General features: G+C 53.0%; 1 protein-coding gene across 1 annotated transcript in view; it reads right to left on the reverse strand.

The window, feature by feature from the left end:
* tp53bp1 (tumor protein p53 binding protein, 1) overlaps positions 1–19681 on the reverse strand; it is a 128269-nt gene that overhangs the window by 21852 nt on the left and 86736 nt on the right. Inside the window, 1 exon segment of the mRNA XM_059640190.1 lies at positions 44–481. Coding sequence (XP_059496173.1) covers positions 44–481 — 438 coding nt within the window.

Consider the following 19681-nt stretch of genomic DNA (forward strand, 5'->3'; position numbering starts at 1 on the left):
TCTCGGCACGGCTGCTTGCAGCTCTGCCCCGGAGTCGACTCACTACTGCCGCCCGTCTGCGTGGCAGCATGGGTGAGCCAGACGGTGCCCCGGTGCCACATCTCGCCCCTCACCCGGTGCGGCCTGCCCACTCCCCAGTTTGCCTGGGGGTGTCTCTCGGATCTCCTGTGTCCCGCCAGAGGGGCTCTCCCTCCAGCCCCCGGCCACCCCTTGGCCGCAGCTCACCACGTCCAGCTCCATGGCCTCTTCCTCGCTCTCCCCGGTGCTCCCAGCAGTCGGTTTGCTGGTAATTGATTCAGGCATGGACTCCTCAGGGGTTTCACCAACCTCCTCCTCCTGGGCACCTCCTGGCACGGTCTCAGTCGCCTGGAAGTGCTGACGAGCTCTCTGTTTCGTCCACTGTTGGTGCTGCCAAGCCCTGAGGTCTTCGTGAGCTTCCCCTGTCTCTTCCTCATCACTGGGGAGACTGCGAGGCTCTCTTCTGAAAAACAAAATCCGCAAGAAAAAAGGACCATAATTCACCCAAGTCCTTAGTAACCCAACGAGCAAACCCACCCGAATGGCCTGACTTGGGGTGCTGCATGGGCTTACCAAGGGGAACCCACTGAAATCTAACTGACCAAAAAATAGCACAAAACTTTAATGGGCAGAATGGCCTACTCACATTGCTGTCTCCCTTCCAGGAGATCGCTGATGAGTCTGGGAGGGGTGTGAAAGATGAGGATGGAAGCTTCCAACCAGAGAAACATCCAGGAAAGGAATAACGTGTGGGGCTTGGAGGGCAGGAGAGCTAAATGGAGCATCTTACTCAAAGAGCTAGTACAGGCTTGAATGGGCTGAATTGTCTCCCTGTTGTCACTGTGGGAGTCCAGGCAGTACTTTAGTTAAATGGCAGGGCAGGAATCCTCACCGTGGCTCCCAGTCCAGCGCTGCCTCCTGATGCCGTGCCAAAATGTAAATATAATGGTGTTGGGGAGCTGCCTGACCGTCCCACTGCGAGCTCAGCCATGAGGAGGTGCTCATTCTTATTCCCCCGGCGTTGAGACAGCAGCTTGAGTAAATACCCCGTAGGTTAAGCAGCCATGGAGACTATCCAAGAGATCAAGCTCACTTCCAAACCAAACACCGGAATACTTTGTCTCTGCATTTCACTTTCACCCAATCCCTGATGGAGTGCCACTCCTTCACCTCCACTCTTCGCCAGACAATAAGGGAGTTATGTTTCCTCTCTTACTTCGCACAGTCTGGCACCTTGTAAACAGACGGCTGACAGAGTGATCTGGTCAAGGGGTCTGAAATAATAACAAAGTTGCTGGAAAAAGCTCGGCAGGTCTGGCGGCATCTGTGGAGGAGAAATCAGAGTTAACGTTTCAGGTCCAGTGACCCTCCCTCCGTTCTGAGGAAGGGCCATCTGACCAGAAACGTTAACTCTGTTTTCTCCTATACAGATGCTGCCAGACCTGCTCAGCTTTTTCCAGCAACTTTGCTTTTGTTCCTGATTTACAGCATCTGCAGCTCTTCTGGTTTTTATTAAGGGGTCTGAAATGTTAGCAGGATTCTGGGAGACAGGTGTAGAGAGAGGTCAGTGGGGAACAGGGAAGGCAAATGGAATGCTGGCCCTTATCTCAAAGAGAATGGAATGGGGAGAGTTTGCTATAACTATACAAAGCACTAGTCAGAGCGTAACTAGAAAAATGTAAGCAGTTTGGGGCCCCTTATCAATGTATTGGAGGCTGTCCAGAGGAAGTTCACGTGGCTGAAAGCAGGGACTGCCCTAATGAGCAAAAGTTGAGTCAGTTGGAACCAAACTAACTGCAGTATTGCTAGACATCTGTAGGAGGCAGTACTGGGATCGACAGATCTGAGTCTGCATCTGTACAACTGGTACCCAGCGGGATCCCATGCACCCAGGAAATATTCACCTTTAAAAATGTTTGAATTTAATCCTTCATTTTTCAACGACACAAAAACACAGATAAAAGTGGATTGTTGGAGCCTGGCAATTCCTAACAGCAGGCAAGGGGTTTGAAAACACGTCAGCTCAGAGCCACTGGGACAGCAGCCAGCATGTGGCTCAGGGAGAGAGAGTGAGAGACTGTGTCAGTGAAGGGCACGCAGCAGAGGTGGGAAGGGGTAGCCTGTGCCCGCACATGGTCCTCCATCCCATCACTCACCAGCACCAGTGAGCAATTCTCAACACTCCACTCACCGAGCAACATCTCTCTTTGCCTCAGACCCTGTCCCACCCCCTCTGAGGCACACACCAGCCTGACCTCCCCTGCTAACCCTGCGATACTGAAGGATTGGGGCTTAAAGTCCTGAAAGTGCCTCCTTGAAAGGATGTATTCACAATATGATACCCACCTCTAACTGGACATTACTGAACTCAGATCATAGAATCTATACAGTGTGGAAACAGGCCATTTGGCCCAAAAGGTCCACACCATCCCTGCAAAGAGCATCTCACCCAGACCCATTCCTCTAACCCTGCATTTCCCATGTCCAACACACCTAACCTAAACATTCCTGAACACTATGGACAATTTAGCACAGCCAATCCACCCTAACCTGCACATCTTTGGACTGTGGGAGGAAACCCACGCAGGCACGGGGGGGAATATGCAAACTCTACACGGACAGTCACCCGAGGGTGGATTCGAACCCAGGTCCCTGGCGCTGTGAGGCAGCAGTGTTAACCACTGAGCCAGCATGCCTTCCTGTTTCATACTGGAAACCTTGCCTCTGACAGGGAAACACAGTATTTTGATGTGTGTTTTTTTTAAAGATGTGACAATCAATCAATAATGGTTTTGTGATCATTATTAGACTCTTAATTCCAGACTTACATCGAACTCAAATTAAAACCATCTGCTGTGGCGGGATTTAAACCCATATCCCTGGAACACGACCAGGATCCCTAAGAGTCTAGCGATAAAATCACTAGGCCAGCACCTCCCTCGTGCCACGCAGACAGCAGTGGCTCAATGAAACAGCTCAGTGAGTTCTTGAGGGGGAGTAACGAGGGATAGGGACTTATAAATGCTGTTCTGGCTATGTCGTGGGAATAAATATGCACAGAATCTGGGTCAGTCCTGGACTGCGTTCCATACTCCGGATGTGGAATAAGCATGAGATCCAATAAAAACACGCCACGCTCGCTTATCCCTCCAATCTGATTCTGAAACGTACAGCAACATGATGGATGGGGAACTCTGTGATATTGCAGGATTGGATTATGTTCACTGAGACTGTACAGGCACCTTTCATTTTAGAATTAAAAAGAAACAGAAAAAAAAATCCTGATTTACCCAAAAAGGAAACAAGGTTTTTCTGTTTTCCCTGTCTTCCATGGAGTGTGGAGTGAACAGAAACCATCAGCACAATGTCCTGTCACACCTCCTTCCACAATATACTTACCCCCAAGTACAGCAGTCAAGCGTTGCACAGCAACGCCACTCGTTTGACCTAGAATGCTTCCAAAGTCTGGATTGAACTGCCTGTGAGCTTTATTTTTAAATTAAACACTGCAGCTCCCGAGCTGACACTTTCACATTGAAAGAAATCACAGCTCACGACAAAACTGCACATTTTTAAAATCAACACCATCTACATTTAACGCGTTCCAAAAAACTCTGCTCAGTCCTTGAAAGTTGCCACCCAGGTTGACAGGGCTGTTAAGAAGGCATACAGTGTTTTAGCTTTTATGAATACAAGGATCAAGTTCCGGAACCAAGAGGTTATGGTGAAGCTGTACAAAACTCTGGTGCGGCCGCACTTAGAGTATTGTGTACAGTTCTGGTCACCGCATTATAAGAAGGATGTGGAAGCTTTGGAAAGGGTGCAGAGGAGATTTACTAGGATGTTGCCTGGTATGGAGGGAAGGTCTTACAAGGAAAGGCTGAGGGACTTGAGGCTGTTTTCATTACAGAGAAGAAGGTTGAGAGGTGACTTAATTGAGACATACAAAATAATCAGAGGGTTAGATAGGGCGGATAGGGAGAGCCTTTTTCCTAGGATGGTGACGGCGAGCACGAAAGGGCATAGCTTTAAATTGAGGGGTGAAAGATACAGGACAGATGTCAGAGGTAGTTTCTTTACTCAGAGAGTAGTAAGGGAATGGAATGCTTTGCCTGCAACGGTAGTAGATTCGCCAACTTTAGGTACATTTAAGTCGTCATTGGTTAAGCATATGGACGTACATGGAATAGTGTAGGTTAGATGGGCTTGAGATCGGTATGACAGGTCAGCACAACATCGAGGGCCGAAGGGCCTGTACTGTGCTGTAACGTTCTATGTTCTATGTCTCCGACCTCAGATGGGGTCAGGAATCTGTCAACACACCAGTTCCCATTCACCCATCAACCCTCTCCCCCAGACCAAGCCTGGCCAAGACTCAAGGTGAGAGATTTCTGGCTTTCGAATCTTTCCAATGGCCTCTGCCCGTTCCCATCTCCTTAACCTCCTCCAAGCTCATCTCTGCTCTCCTCAAATGCTGGTTTCATGCCCATCTCCCCCTGATTTAGAGTGGGGGAGGGAAGGAAGAGGGGGGTGGAAGAGGCGGGGGGGGGGAGAGCGAGAGTGAGACACTCAGAGACAGCGAGACTCAGAGACAGCGAGACTCAGAGACAGCGAGACTCAGAGACAGCGAGAGAGGAATCACAGAAAGAGTGGGAGACACAGAGAGAAAGAAAGAGACACACACGCACATGCACAAACACACACACAAACAGAGAGGAGGGGGAGGGAGTGTGTGTGGCAGGGGTGGGGTGGGGAGGAGAGGAGAGGGTGAGGGGGCGCAAGAGAGAAAATGAATGTTGAGTGACTTTGTCCTTCCTCTGACTGGATGGGAAATGCTAACTCTGCTTTCTCTCTACAGATGCTGCCAGACCTGCTGCGTTTCTCCAGCTCTTTCTATTTTAGATCTCTAGCGCCTGCAGTGCTTTACAGAGTGATGTAGCATAGAAACAGACCCTTCAGTCCAACTCGTCCATGTCAACTAGAACTCCTAAATTAATCCAGTCCTGTTTGCCAGCATTTGGTCCATACCCCTCTAAACCCTTCCTATTTGTGTACTGATTCAATGTTAATTGAATGTCGTAATTGTACCAGCCCCCACCACTTCCTCTGGCAGCTCATTCCATACATGCACCACCCTCTGTGTGAAAATGTTGCCCCTTAGGTCCCTTTTAAACCTTTTCCTCTCACCTTAAACCTATGCCCTCTCTAGGTTTGGTTCCCATACCCTGGGGGAAAGATCTTGGCTATTCACCCTATCAATGCCCCTCATGATTTTACAAACCTTTACAAAGGTTCATCAGCCTCCAATACTCCAGCGGGAAAAAAAAATCCCCAGCCTATTCAGCCTATAGCTCAAACACTCCAAACCCTGGCAACATTCTTGTAAATTTGTTTTATTTTAGTGTCCCGATACCCAACCACAGAAGGAGGTATCAGATATCTGCTCACTCAAGCTCTGTGAAATGTTGAATGTTCTATGCACCTGGGATCAGCTGTGGCTTTGTTGGGGTGCACTGGGCTTTGAGAGTTAGAAAGGCGCGATCCGGTCCCACTGCAGGATTTAAACACAAGGATCCAGACTGGCACTGCCGCTGCAGTACTGCATTGTCAGCAGTGCCATCTTTCAGACAGAGTTAATGGGAACTGCAGATGCTGGAGAATCCGAGATACCAAAGGGTGGAGCTGGATGAACACAGCAGGCCAAGCGGCATCAGAGGAGCACAAGAGCTGACGTTTTAGGCCTAGACCCTTCGTCAGAAGGGTTTTCTGATGAAGGGTCCAAGAACAAAGAACAAAGAAACCTACAGCACAGAAACAGGCCCTTCGGCCCTCCAAGCCAGCGCCGATCAAGATCCTCTGTCTAACCTGTCATCTATTTTCTAACAGTCTGTGTCCATTTGCTCCCTGCCCATCCATGTACCTGTCCAAATATATCTTAAAAGACGCTAACGTGTCTGCGTCTACCACCTCCGCTGGCAACGCGTTCCAGGCGCCCACCACCCTCTGTGTAAAGAACTTTCCACGCGTATCTCCCTTAAACTTTCTTCCTCTCACTTTGAACTCATGACCCCTAGTAATTGAGTTCCCCACTCTGGGAAAAAGCTTCTTGCTATCCACCCTGTCTATACCCCTCATGATTTTGTAGACCTCAATCAGGTCCCCCTCAATCTCCGTCTTTCCAATGAAAATAATCTTAATCTACTCAACCTCTCTTCATAGCTAGCACCCTCCATACCAGGCAACATCCTGGTAAACCGCCTCTGCACCCTCTCCAAAGCATCCACATCCTTTTGGTAATGTGGCAACCAGAACTGTAAACAGGACTCCAAATGTGGCCGAACCAAAGTCCTATACAACTGCAACATGACCTGCCAACTCTTGTACTCAATACCCCGCCCAATGAAGGAAAGCATGCCATATGCCTTCTTGACCACCCTATTGACCTGCGTTGTCACCTTCAGGGAACAATGGACCTGAACACCCAGATCTCTGTTCATCAATTTTCCCTAGAACTTTTCCATTTACTGTATAGTTCGCCCTTGAATTTGATCTTCCAAAATGCATCACCTCGCATTTGCCCGGATTGAACTCCATCTGCCATTCATCTGCCAAACTCTCCAGTCTATCTATATTCTGCTGTAATCTCTGACAGTCCCCTTCACTATCTGCTACTCCACCAATCTTAGTGTCATCTGCAAACTTGCTGATCAGACCACCTACACCTTTCTCCAGATCAGTTACATATATCACAAACAACAGTGGGCCCAGCACAAATCCCTGTGGAACACCACTGGTTACAGGTCTCCAATTTGAGAAACTCCCTTCTACTCCTACCCTCTGTCTCCTGTTGCCTAGCCAGTTTTTTTATCCATCTAGCTAGCACACCCTGGACCCCATGTGACTTCACTTTCTCCATCAGCCTGCCATGGGGAATCTTATCAAACGCCTTACAGAAGTCCATGTATATGACATCTACAGCCTTTCCCTCATCAATCAACTTTGTCACGCCCTCAAAGAATTCTACTAAGTTGGTAAGACATGACCTTCCCTGTACAAAACCATGTTGCCTATCACTGATAAGCTCTTTTTCTTCCAAATGGGAATAGATCCTATCCCTCAGTATCTTCTCCAGTAGCTTCCCTGCCACTGACATCAGGCTCACCGTCAGCTTTTGGGCCCATCTTTCAGACAACTGGCTTAAACAGATCCTCAGACTTCCCTCTCTGTTGGATGCAAACGATATGCCGTGGCAGTATGGAACTCTCTCCCCAAAGATAGTTGACTCTGCATGTGGTGGGGGTGGGGGTGGGATGCAGGAGATGGAGCATTTAATACAGACAGACAAGCTCATTAGCCAAGGATAAAGGGATTACCGAGTCAAGGCTGGGGTACATAGAACATAGAACATAGAACAGTACAGCACAGAACAGGCCCTTCAGCCCACGATGTTGTGCCGACCATTGATCCTCATGTATGCACCCTCAAATTTCTGTGACCATATGAATGTCCAGCAGTCTTTTAAATGACCCCAATGACCTTGCTTCCACAACTGCTGCTGGCAACGCATTCCATGCTCTCACAACTCTCTGTGTAAAGAACCCGCCTCTGACATCCCCTCTATACTTTCCACCAACCAGCTTAAAACTATGACCCCTCATGTTAGCCATTTCTGCCCTGGGAAATAGTCTCTGGCTATCAACTCTAACTATGCCTCTCATTATCTTGTATACCTCAATTAGATCCCCTCTCCTCCTCCTCCTCCTTCTCTCCAATGAAGAGAGTCCGAGCTCAGTCAACCTCTCTTCATAAGATAAGCCCTCCAGTCCAGGCAGCATCCTGGTAAACCTCCTCTGAACCCTCTCCAAAACATCCACATCTTTCCTATAATAGGGCGACCAGAACTGGACGCAGTATTCCAAGTGCGGTCTAACCAAAGTTTTATAGAGCTGCAACAAGATCTCACGACTCTTAAACTCAATCCCCCTGTTAATGAAAGCCAAAACACCATATGCTTTCTTAACAACCCTGTCCACTTGGGTGGCCATTTTAAGGGATCTATGTATCTGCACACCAAGATCCCTCTGTTCCTCCACGCTGCCAAGAATCCTATCCTTAATCCTGTACTCAGCTTTCAAATTCGACCTTCCAAAATGCATCACCTCGCATTTATCCAGGTTGAACTCCATCTGCCACCTCTCAGCCCATCTCTGCATCCTGTCAATGTCCCGCTGCAGCCTACAACAGCCCTCGATACTGTCAACGACACCTCCAACCTTCATGTCATCTGCAAACTTGCTGACCCATCCTTCAATCCCCTCATCCAAGTCATTAATAAAAATTACAAACAGTAGAGGCCCAAGGACAGAGCCCTGTGGAACCCCACTCACCACTGACTTCCAGGCAGAATATTTTCCTTCTACTACCACTCGCTGTCTTCTGTTGGCCAGCCAATTCTGTATCCAGACATCTAAGTTCCCCTGTATCCCATTCTTCCTGACCTTCTGAATGAGCCGACCATGGGGAACCTTATCAAATGCCTTACTGAAGTCCATATACACCACATCCACAGCTCGACCCTCGTCAACTTTTCTAGTCACATCCTCAAAAGACTCGATAAGGTTTGTGAGGCATGACCTACCCCTCACAAAGCCGTATTGACTGCATTTGATCAAGCCATGCTCTTCCAGATGGTCATAAATCCTATCCCTCAGAATCCTTACTAACACCTTGCAGATGACAGACGTGAGACTTACTGGTCTGTAATTGCCGGGGATTTCCCCATTTCCTTTCTTGAAGAGAGGAATTACATTTGCCTCTCTCCAGTCCTCAGGTACAACTCCAGTGGACAGCGAGGATGCAAAGATCCTTGCAAGTGGCGAAGCAATTGCATTTCTCGTTTCCCAAAGCAGCTGAGGACAAATCTGGTCCGGGCCTGGCAACTTGTCAATCTTAATGTTTGACAAAATTTTCAGCACATCAGCTTCCTCTATCTCTATCCATTCCAGCATGCACACCTGCTCTTCAAAGGTTTCATTCACTACAAAATTCGTTTCTTTCGTAAAGACAGAAGCAAAAAACTCATTTAGGGCTTCCCCTACCTCCTCAGACTCCACACACAAGTTCCCTATGCTATCCCTGATCGGCCCTACTCTTTCTTCGACCATTCTCTTATTCTTCACATAAGTGTAAAATGCCTTTGTGTTCTCCCTAATCCGTTCTGCCAAGCCTTTCTCGTGCCCTCTCCTGGCTCTCCTCAGACCATTTTTGAGCTCCTTCCTCGCCTGCATGTAATCCTCTAGAGCTGAGCTTGACCCTAGCTTCCTCCACCTTATGTAAGCTACCTTCTTCTTTTTGACGAGAAGCTCCACTGCTCTCGTCATCCAAGGTTCCTTTATCTTACCCCTTCTTGCCTGTCTCAGAGGGACATATTTATTCATCACTTGCAACAACTGTTCCTTAAACAGTCTCCACATGTCTATAGTGCCCTTACCATGGAACAATTGCTCCCAGTCCATGCTTCCTAACTCATGTCTAATCGCATCATAGTTTCCTCTTCCCCAATTAAATATCCTCCCATTTTGCCTAATCCTCTCCTTCTCCATAGCTATGTAGAATATGAGGCAGTTATGGTCACTATCACCAAAATGCTCTCCCCACCACAAGATCTGATACCTGCCCTGGCTCATTTCCGAGCACCAAGTCTAGAACGGCCTCTCCCCTCGTCGGCCTGTCAACGTACTGCGTTAGGAAACCCTCCTGAACACACCTTACAAAAACAGCTCCATTCAAATCTTCTGCTCGAAGGAGGTTCCAATCAATATTGAGAAAGTTAAAGTCACCCATTACAACAACCCTACTACGTCCACACTTTTCCAAAATCTGCCGACCTGTACTTTCTTCAATCTCCCTGCTGCTATTGGGGGGCCTGTAGTAAACCCCTAACGAGGTGACTACTCCCTTGCTGTTCCCAATTTCCACCCATACTGACTCAGTAGGCAGATCTTCCTCGACAATGGAAGCTTCTGTAGCTGTGATGCCCTCTCTGATTAGTAGTGCTACACCCCCTCCTCTTTCTCCCCCCTCCCTATTCTTTTTAAATGTTCTAAACCCTGGAACATCCAGCAACCATTCCTGCCCCTGAGAAACCCATGTCTCTGTTATGGCCACAACATCATAGCACCAGGTACTGATCCATGCTCTAAGTTCATCACTTTTATTCCTGATACTCCTTGCGTTAAAGCAAACACACTTTAATTGATCCCTTGGTTCCTTCCCAGGAAAATCCTTCCCACTAGCTGGTCTACCTCTTGCTACTGCCTCACCTGCATCAACGCTCACCTCCGGTATACAGCTCAGGTTCCCACCCCCCTGCCATACTAGTTTAAACCCTCTCGAATTACTCGAGCAAACCTTCCACCCAGGACATTGGTCCCCTTCCAGTTCAGATGCAACCCGTTCTTCTTGTACAGGTCCCACCTTCCCCAGAAGGCATCCCAATTATCTACATATCTGAAGCTCTCCCTCCTACACCAGCTGCGCAGCCACGTGTTAAGCTGCGCCCGCTCCCTGTTCCTCACCTCGCTATCTCGTGGCACCGGTAGTAAACTAGAGAACGCTACTCTGTTCGTCCTGCTTTGCAGCTTCCATCCTAACTCCCTGAAATCACTTTTTATATCCTCAATCCTTTTTCTGGCTATAATCCTATAATCATACGGGTGCTGGTATATGTTGAAAGAACCTCCCTTACCTGAATTGCACCAACCCACAACACCACCTCAGTCTCCCTGAACAACATCACTCCAACAAAACAACATTCTGACTCTGGGATCTTGCTGTGCTCGAATTGGTGTTCCGTCTTATGTCGTAACAGTGACCTCCCTTCTTTGCCAGTGAAACGCTTTCGCAGATTCACAGAACCATAACGGTGCAGACTGCCATTCAGCCCATCATGCCTGCACCAGCCCTTAGAACCAGCTTCAACCTCCAGTGCGCCTCCTACTCCTACCCAACACTGCACACAAATACCCTCGCACATTAACTTCACACGAAATGCCATCCCACGTTCTCTTGAACATCTTTGCAGCAACTTGCGGCCATGGTGAGAGGCTGTACACAAATGCAGTCTGTTGTTGTTGTACAGCTGACGAGAAGCCTCAAAACCACGAGGTGAAACGTGACCCAACACTGACTACCCTTGCGTTCACAAACCCAAATCCTAATCTCATCCTAACCCTAACCCTACCATTCACAAACCCGAACCCAAGTCCTCACCCTAACCTGAACCCAACCATTCACAAACCGGAATCCTAATCCTCAACCTAACCCTAACCCTACCGTTCACAAACCCTACCCCTACCCCTATCGTTCAAACCCGAACCCTAACTGTCCCGTTCACAAACACTAATCATAACCCCACCGTTCACAAACCCTAATCCTCCTGTTCACAAGCCCTAACCCTAACCCCACCGTTCACAAGCCCTAACCCAAACCCCACCGTTCACAAACCCTAATCCTCCTGTTCACAAGCCCTAACCCAAACCCCACCATTCACAAACCCTAACCCAAACCCCACCATTCACAAACCCTAATCCTCCTGTTCACAAGCCCTAACCCAAACCCCACCATTCACAAACCCTAACCCAAACCCCACCGTTCACAAACCCTAACCCTAACCCCACCGTTCACAAGCCCTAACCCTAACCCCACCGTTCACAAGCCCTAACCCAAACCCCACCGTTCACAAGCCCTAACCCAAACCCCACCATTCACAAACCCTCACCCTAACCCCACCGTTCACAAACCCGAACCCTAACCCCACCGTTCACAAGCCCTAACCCTAACCCCACCGTTCACAAGCCCTAACCCTAACCCCACCGTTCACAAGCCCTAACCCTAACCCCACCGTTCACAAGCCCTAACCCTACCCCTAGCGTTCACAACCCCAGACCCTAACCCCACCGTTCACAAGCCCTAACCCTAACCCCACCGTTCACAAGCCCTAACCCAAACCCCACCATTCACAAACCCTCACCCTAACCCCACCGTTCACAAACCCGAACCCTAACCCCACCGTTCACAAGCCCTAACCCTAACCCCACCGTTCACAAGCCCTAACCCTAACCCCATACAAAAGCCCAAACCCAAACCCCACCATACAAAAGCCCAAACCCAAACCCCACCGTTGACAAACCCGAACCCTAACCCTACCGTTCACAAGCCCTAACCCTAACCCTACCGTTCACAAGCCCTAACCCTAACCCCACCATTCACAAGCCCTAACCCTAACCCCAACCCCACCATTCACAAAACCTAACCCTAACCCCACCGTTCACAAACCCAGACCCGAACCCCACCGTTCACAAGCCCTAACCCTAACCCCACCATTCACAACCCCAGACCCTAACCTTACCGTTCACAAACCCTGATCCTCACCCCACCGTTCACAAACCCTGACCCTCACCCCACCGTTCACAAACCCTGACCCTAACCCTACCGTTCACAAACCCAGACCCTAACCCCACCGTTCACAAACCCAGACCCTAACCCTACCGTTCACAAACCCAGACCCTAACCCCACCATTCACAAACCCTAACCCTACCGCTGACAAACCCTCACCCTGACCCCACCGTTCACAAGCCCGAACCCACACCCCACGGTTCACAAGCCCTAGCCCCACCGTTCACAAACTCTAACCCCACCGTTCACAATCCCTAACCCTAACCCCACCATTCACAAACCCTGACCCTGACCCCACCGTTCACAAACCCTGATCCCACCGTTCACAAACCCTAACCCCAACCCACCGTTCACAAACCCTGACCCCACCGTTCACAAACCCTGATCCCACCGTTCACAAACCCTCAACCCAACCCCACCGTTCACAAACCCTGACCCCACCGTTCTCAAACCCTAACCCCACCGTTCACAAACCCTAACCCTAACCCTGATCCCACCGTTCACAAACCCTGATCCCACCGTTCACAAACCCTCAACCCAACCCCACCGTTCACAAACCCTGACCCCACCGTTCACAAACCCTGACCCTAACGCTAACCCTGTCCCTCACCCCACCGTGAACAAACCCTGTCCCTGACCCCACGGTGCACAAACCCTGTCCCTGACCCCACCGTGAACAAACCCTGTCACTCACCCCACCGTGCACAAACCATAACCCCACCGTGCACAAACCATAACCCCACCGTGCACAAGCCCTGACCCTCACCGTACGCAAACCCAGACCCTGACCCCCTCACCGCTCGCAAACCCAGACCCTGACCCCCTCACCGCTCGCAAACCCAGACCCTGACCCCCTCACCGTTCACAAACCCTAACCCTGGCCCCAACATTCACGTTCACAAACACTGCCCCTCACCGTTCACAAACACTGCCCCTCACCGTTCACAAACACTGCCCCTCACCGTTCACAAACACTAAACCTGACCCCACCGTTCCCGTTCACAAACCCTAACCCTGACCCCACCGTTCCCGTTCACAAACCCTAACCCCACCATTCACAAACCCTAACCCTGACCCCACCGTTCACAAACCCTAACCCTGACCCCACCATTCACAAACACTGCCCCTCACCGTTCACAAACACTAACCCTGACCCCACCGTTCCCGTTCACAAACCCTAACCCTGACCCCACCGTTCCCGTTCACAAACCCTAACCCCACCATTCACAAACCCTAACCCTGACCCCACCGTTCACAAACCCTAACCCTGACCCCACCATTCACAAACACTGCCCCTCACCGTTCACAAACCCTAACCCTGACCCCACCGTTCCCGTACACAAACCCTAACCCTGACCCCACCGTACACAAACCCTAACCCTGACCCCACCGTACACAAACCCTAACCCTGACCCCACAGTACACAAACCCTAACCCCAACGTTCACAAACCCTACCCCTCACCGCTCGCAAACCCAGACCCTGACCCCCTCACCGCTCACAAACCCTAACCCTGCCCCTCACCGTTCACAAACCCTGCCCCTCACCGTTCACAAACCCTAACCCTGACCCCACCGTTCACAAACCCTAACCCTGCCCCTCACCGTTCACAAACCCTAACCCTGACCCCACCGCTCACAAACCCTAACCCTGCCCCTCACCGTTCACAAACCCTAACCCTGACCCCACCGCTCACAAACCCTAACCCTGACCCCACCGCTCACAAACCCTAACCCTGACCCCAACGTTCACAAACCCTACCCCTCACCGCTCGCAAACCCAGACCCTGACCCCCTCACCGCTCACAAACCCTAACCCTGACCCCACCGTTCACAAACCCTAACCCTGCCCCTCACCGTTCACAAACCCTAACCCTGACCCCACCGCTCACAAACCCTAACCCTGACCCCACCGCTCACAAACCCTAACCCTGACCCCAACGTTCACAAACCCTAACCCTGACCCCAACGTTCACGTTCACAAACACTGCCCCTCACCGTTCACAAACCCTACCCCTCACCGCTCACAAACCCTGACCCTGACCCCACCGTTCACAAACCCTGACCCTGCCCCTCACCGTTCACAAACCCTGACCCTGCCCCTCACCGTTCACAAACCCTGACCCCAGGGCTCGCAAACTCTAACCCTGACCCTGCCCCTCACCGTTCACAAACCCTGACCCCAGGGCTCGCAAACTCTAACCCTGACCCCGACCCCGGCCCCGCCGGTCACACACCCCGACCCCGGCCCCGCCGGTCACACACCCCGACCCCGGCCCCGCCGGTCACACACCCCGACCCCGGCCCCGCCGGTCACACACCCCGACCCCGGCCCCGCCGGTCACACACCCCGACCCCGGCCCCGCCGGTCACACACCCCGACCCCGGCCCCGCCGGTCACACACCCCGACCCCGGCCCCGCCGGTCACACACCCCGACCCCGGCCCCGCCGGTCACAAACCCCGACCCCGGCCCCGCCGGTCACACACCCCGACCCCGGCCCCGCCGGTCACACACCCCGACCGCGGCCCCGCCGTTCACAAACCCCGACCGCGGCCCCGCCGTTCACAAACCCCGACCGCGGCCCCGCCGTTCACAAACCCCGACCGCGACCCCGCCGTTCACAAACCCCGACCGCGACCCCGCCGTTCACAAACCCCGACCCCAACGTTCACAAACCCTCACCCTGACCCCAACGTTCACAAACCCTCACCCTGACCCCAACGTTCACAAACCCTCACCCTGACCCCAACGTTCACGTTCACAAACCCTAACCCTGACCCCACCGTTCACAAACCCTCACCCTGACCCCACCGTTCACATACCCTTACCCTGACCCCAACGTTCACGCTCACAAACCCTGACCATGACACCACCATTCGTGCTCACAAACCGTAACCCTGACCCCGCCGTTCACAAACCCTGACCCTGACAACGCCGTTCACAAACCCTGACCCTGACCCGCCGTTCACAAACCCTCACCCTGACCCCAACGTTCACAAACCCTCACCCTGACCCCAACGTTCACGTTCACAAACCCTGACCATGACCCCACCATTCGTGCTCACAAATCCTAACCCTGACGCTGCCGTTCACAAAGCCTGACCCCGCTGCTCACAAACCCTAAACCCGACCCCACCGTTCACGCTCACAAACCCCGACCCCGACCCCGCCGTTCACAAACTCCGACCCCGGACCCGCCGTTCACAAACCCCGACCCCGACGTTCACAAACCCCGACCCCGGCCCCAGCCCCGCCGTTCACAAACCCTCACCCTGACCCCGCCGTTCACAAACCCCGACCCCGACCCCGCCGTTCACAAACCCTCACCCTGACCCCACCGTTCACGTTCACAAACCCTAACCATGACCCCACCGTTCACGTTCACAAACCCTCACCCTGACCCCACCGTTCACGTTCACAAACCCTAAACCTGACCCCACCGTTCACAAACCCTCACCCTGACCCCACCGTTCACAAACCCTTACCCTGACCCCAACGTTCACGCTCACAAACCCTGACCATCGCACCACCATTCGTGCTCACAAACCCTGACCCTGACGCCGCCGTTCACAAAGCCTGACCCCGCCGCTCACAAACCCTAAACCCGACCCCACCGTTCACGCTCACAAACCCCGAACCCGATCCCGCCGTTCACGTTCACAAACCCCGACCCCGACCCCGACGTTCACAAACCCCGGCCCCGACCCCGCCGTTCACAAACCCCGACCCCGACCCCGCCGTTCACAAACCCCGACCCCGACCCCGACGTTCACAAACACCAACCCCGCCGTTCACAAACACCGACCCCGACCCCGCCGTTCACAAACCCCGACCCCGGCCCCGCCATTCACAAACCCCGACCCCGGCCCCGCCATTCACAAACCCCGACCCCGGCCCCGCCATTCACAAACCCCGACCCCGGCCCCGCCGTTCACAAACCCTCACCCTGACCCCGCCGTTCACAAACCCCGACCCCGACCCCGCCGTTCACAAACCCCGACCCCGACCCCGCCGTTCACAAACCCCGACCCCGACCCCGCCGTTCACAAACCCCGACCCCGACACCGCCGTTCACAAACCCCGACCCCGACCCCGCCGTTCACAAACCCTCACCCTGATCCCACCGTTCACGTTCACAAACCCTAACCCTGACCCCACTGTTCACAAACACTCACCCTGACCCCAACGTTCACGCTCACAAACCCTGACCATGACACCACCATTCGTGGTCACAAACCCTTACCCTGACCCCAACGTTCGCGCTCGCAAACCCTGACCATGACACCACTGTTCGTGCTCAGAAACCCCGACCCCGACCCCGCCGTTCACAAACCCCGACCCCGATGTTCACAAACCCCGACCCCGACCCCGCCGTTCACAAACCCTGACCCCGGCCCCACCGTTGACAAACCAATACCCTGGCCCCACCGTTGACAAACCCTGACCCTAGCCCCCCGTTGACAAACCCTGACCCTGGCCCCACCGTTCACAAACCCTGACCCTGGCCCCACCGTTCACAAACCCTGACCCTGGCCCCACCGTTCACAAACCTTCACCGTGAGCACACCGTTCACAAACCCTATCCCTGAACCCACCGTTGACAAATCCTAACCCTGAACCCACCGTTGACAAACCCTAACACTGAACCCACCGTTGACAAACCCTAACCCTGAGCCCACCGTTGACAAACCCTAACCCTGAGCCCACCGTTGACAAACCCTAACCCTGAGCCCACCGTTGACAAACCCTAACCCTGAGCCCACCGTTGACAAACCCTAACCCTGAGCCCACCGTTGACAAACCCTAACCCTGAGCCCACCGTTGACAAACCCTAACCCTGAGCCCACCGTTGACAAACCAATACCCTGAGCCCACCATTGACAAACCAATACCCTGAGCCCACCGTTGACAAACCAATACCCTGAGCCCACCGTTGACAAACCAATACCCTGAGCCCACCGTTGACAAACCAATACCCTGAGCCCACCGTTGACAAACCAATACCCTGAGCCCACCGTTGACAAACCAATACCCTGAGCCCACCGTTGACAAACCAATACCCTGACTCCACCGTTGACAAACCAATACCCTGACTCCACCGATCTCAAACCATGACCCTGGCCCCACCGATCTCAAATGCTGACCCTGGCCCAACCGATCTCAAACCCTGACCCTGGCCGCACCGATCTCAAACCCTGACCCAGGCCCGACCGTTGACAAACCAATACCCTGAGCCCACCGTTGACAAACCAATACCCTGAGCCCACCGTTGACAAACCAATACCCTGACCCCACCGTTGACAAACCAATACCCTGACCCCACCGTTGACAAACCAATACCCTGACTCCACCGATCTCAAACCCTGACCCTGGCTCCAACGATCTCAAACCCTGACCCTGGCCCCACCGATCTCAAACACTGACCCTGGCCCCACCGTTCACAAACCCTGACCCTGGCCCCACCGTTCACAAACCCTGACCCTGGCCCCTCCGTTCACAAACCTTCACCGTGAGCCCACCGTTCACAAACCCTAACCCTGAACCCACCGTTGACAAACCCTAACCCTGAGCCCACCGTTGACAAACCCTAACCCTGAGCCCACCGTTCACAAACCAATACCCTGAGCCCACCGATCTCAAACCCTGACCCTGGCCCCACCGTTGACAAACCGATACCCTGACCCCACCGTTGACAAACCGATACCCTGACCCCACCGTTGACAAACCGATACCCTCGCCCCACTGTTGACAAATCGATACCCTCGCCCCACCGTTGACAAACCATAAGCCTGGCCCCACCGTTGACAAACCAATACCCTGACCCCACCGTTGACAAACCAATACCCTGACCCCACCGTTGACAAACCAATACCCTGACCCCACCGTTGACAAACCAATACCCTGACCCCACCGTTGACAAACCAATACCCTGACCCCACCGATCTCAAACCCTGACCCTGGCACCACCGATCTCAAACCCTGACCCTGGCCCCACCGTTCACAAACCCAAACCCTGACCCCACCGTTCACAAACCCTAACCCTGACCCCACCGGTCACAAACCAATACCCTGGCCCCACCGTTGACAAACCATAAGCCTGGCCCCACCGTTGACAAACCATAAGCATGGCCCCACCGTTGACAAACCCTCACCCTGGCCCCACCGATCTCAAACCCTGACCCTGGCCCCACCGTTGACAAACCGATACCCTGGCCCCACCGTTGACAAACCGATACCCTGACCCCACCGTTGACAAACCGATACCCTCGCCCCACTGTTGACAAATCGATACCCTCGCCCCACCGTTGACAAACGATAAGCCTGGCCCCACCGTTGACAAACCAATACCCTGACCCCACCGTTGACAAACCAATACCCTGACCCCACCGTTGACAAACCAATACCCTGACCCCACCGATCTCAAACCCTGACCCTGGCACCACCGATCTCAAACCCTGACCCTGGCCCCACCGTTCACAAACCCTAACCCTGACCCCACCGTTCACAAACCCTAACCCTGACCCCACCGTTCACAAACCAATACCCTGGCCCCACCGTTGACAAACCATAAGCCTGGCCCCACCGTTGACAAACCATAAGCCTGGCCCCACCGTTGACAAACCCTCACCCTGGCCCCACCGATCTCAAACCCTGACCCTGGCCCCACCGTTGACAAACCAATACCCTGGCCCCACCGTTGACAAACCAATACCCTGGCCCCACCGTTGACAAACCATTAGCCTGGCCCCACCGTTGACAAACCATCAGCCTGGCCCCACCGTTGACAAACCATCAGCCTGGCCCCACCGTTGACAAACCATCAGCCTGGCCCCACCGTTGACAAACCATCAGCCTGGCCCCACCGTTGACAAACCATCAGACTGGCCCCACCGTTGACAAACCAATACCCTGACCCCACCGTTGACAAACCAATACCCTGACCCCACCGTTGACAAACCAATACCCTGACCCCACCGTTGACAAACCAATACCCTGACCCCACCGTTGACAAACCAATACCCTGACCCCACCGTTGACAAACCAATACCCTGACCCCACCGTTGACAAACCATAAGCCTGGCCCCACCGTTGACAAACCATAAGCCTGGCCCCACCGTTGACAAACCAATACCCTGACCCCACCGTTGACAAACCAATACCCTGGCCCCACCGTTGACAAACCAATACCCTGGCCCCACCGTTGA

Source organism: Stegostoma tigrinum, chromosome 36, assembly GCF_030684315.1.
Source record: "Stegostoma tigrinum isolate sSteTig4 chromosome 36, sSteTig4.hap1, whole genome shotgun sequence".
Classification (NCBI taxonomy): Eukaryota; Metazoa; Chordata; class Chondrichthyes; order Orectolobiformes; family Stegostomatidae; genus Stegostoma; species Stegostoma tigrinum.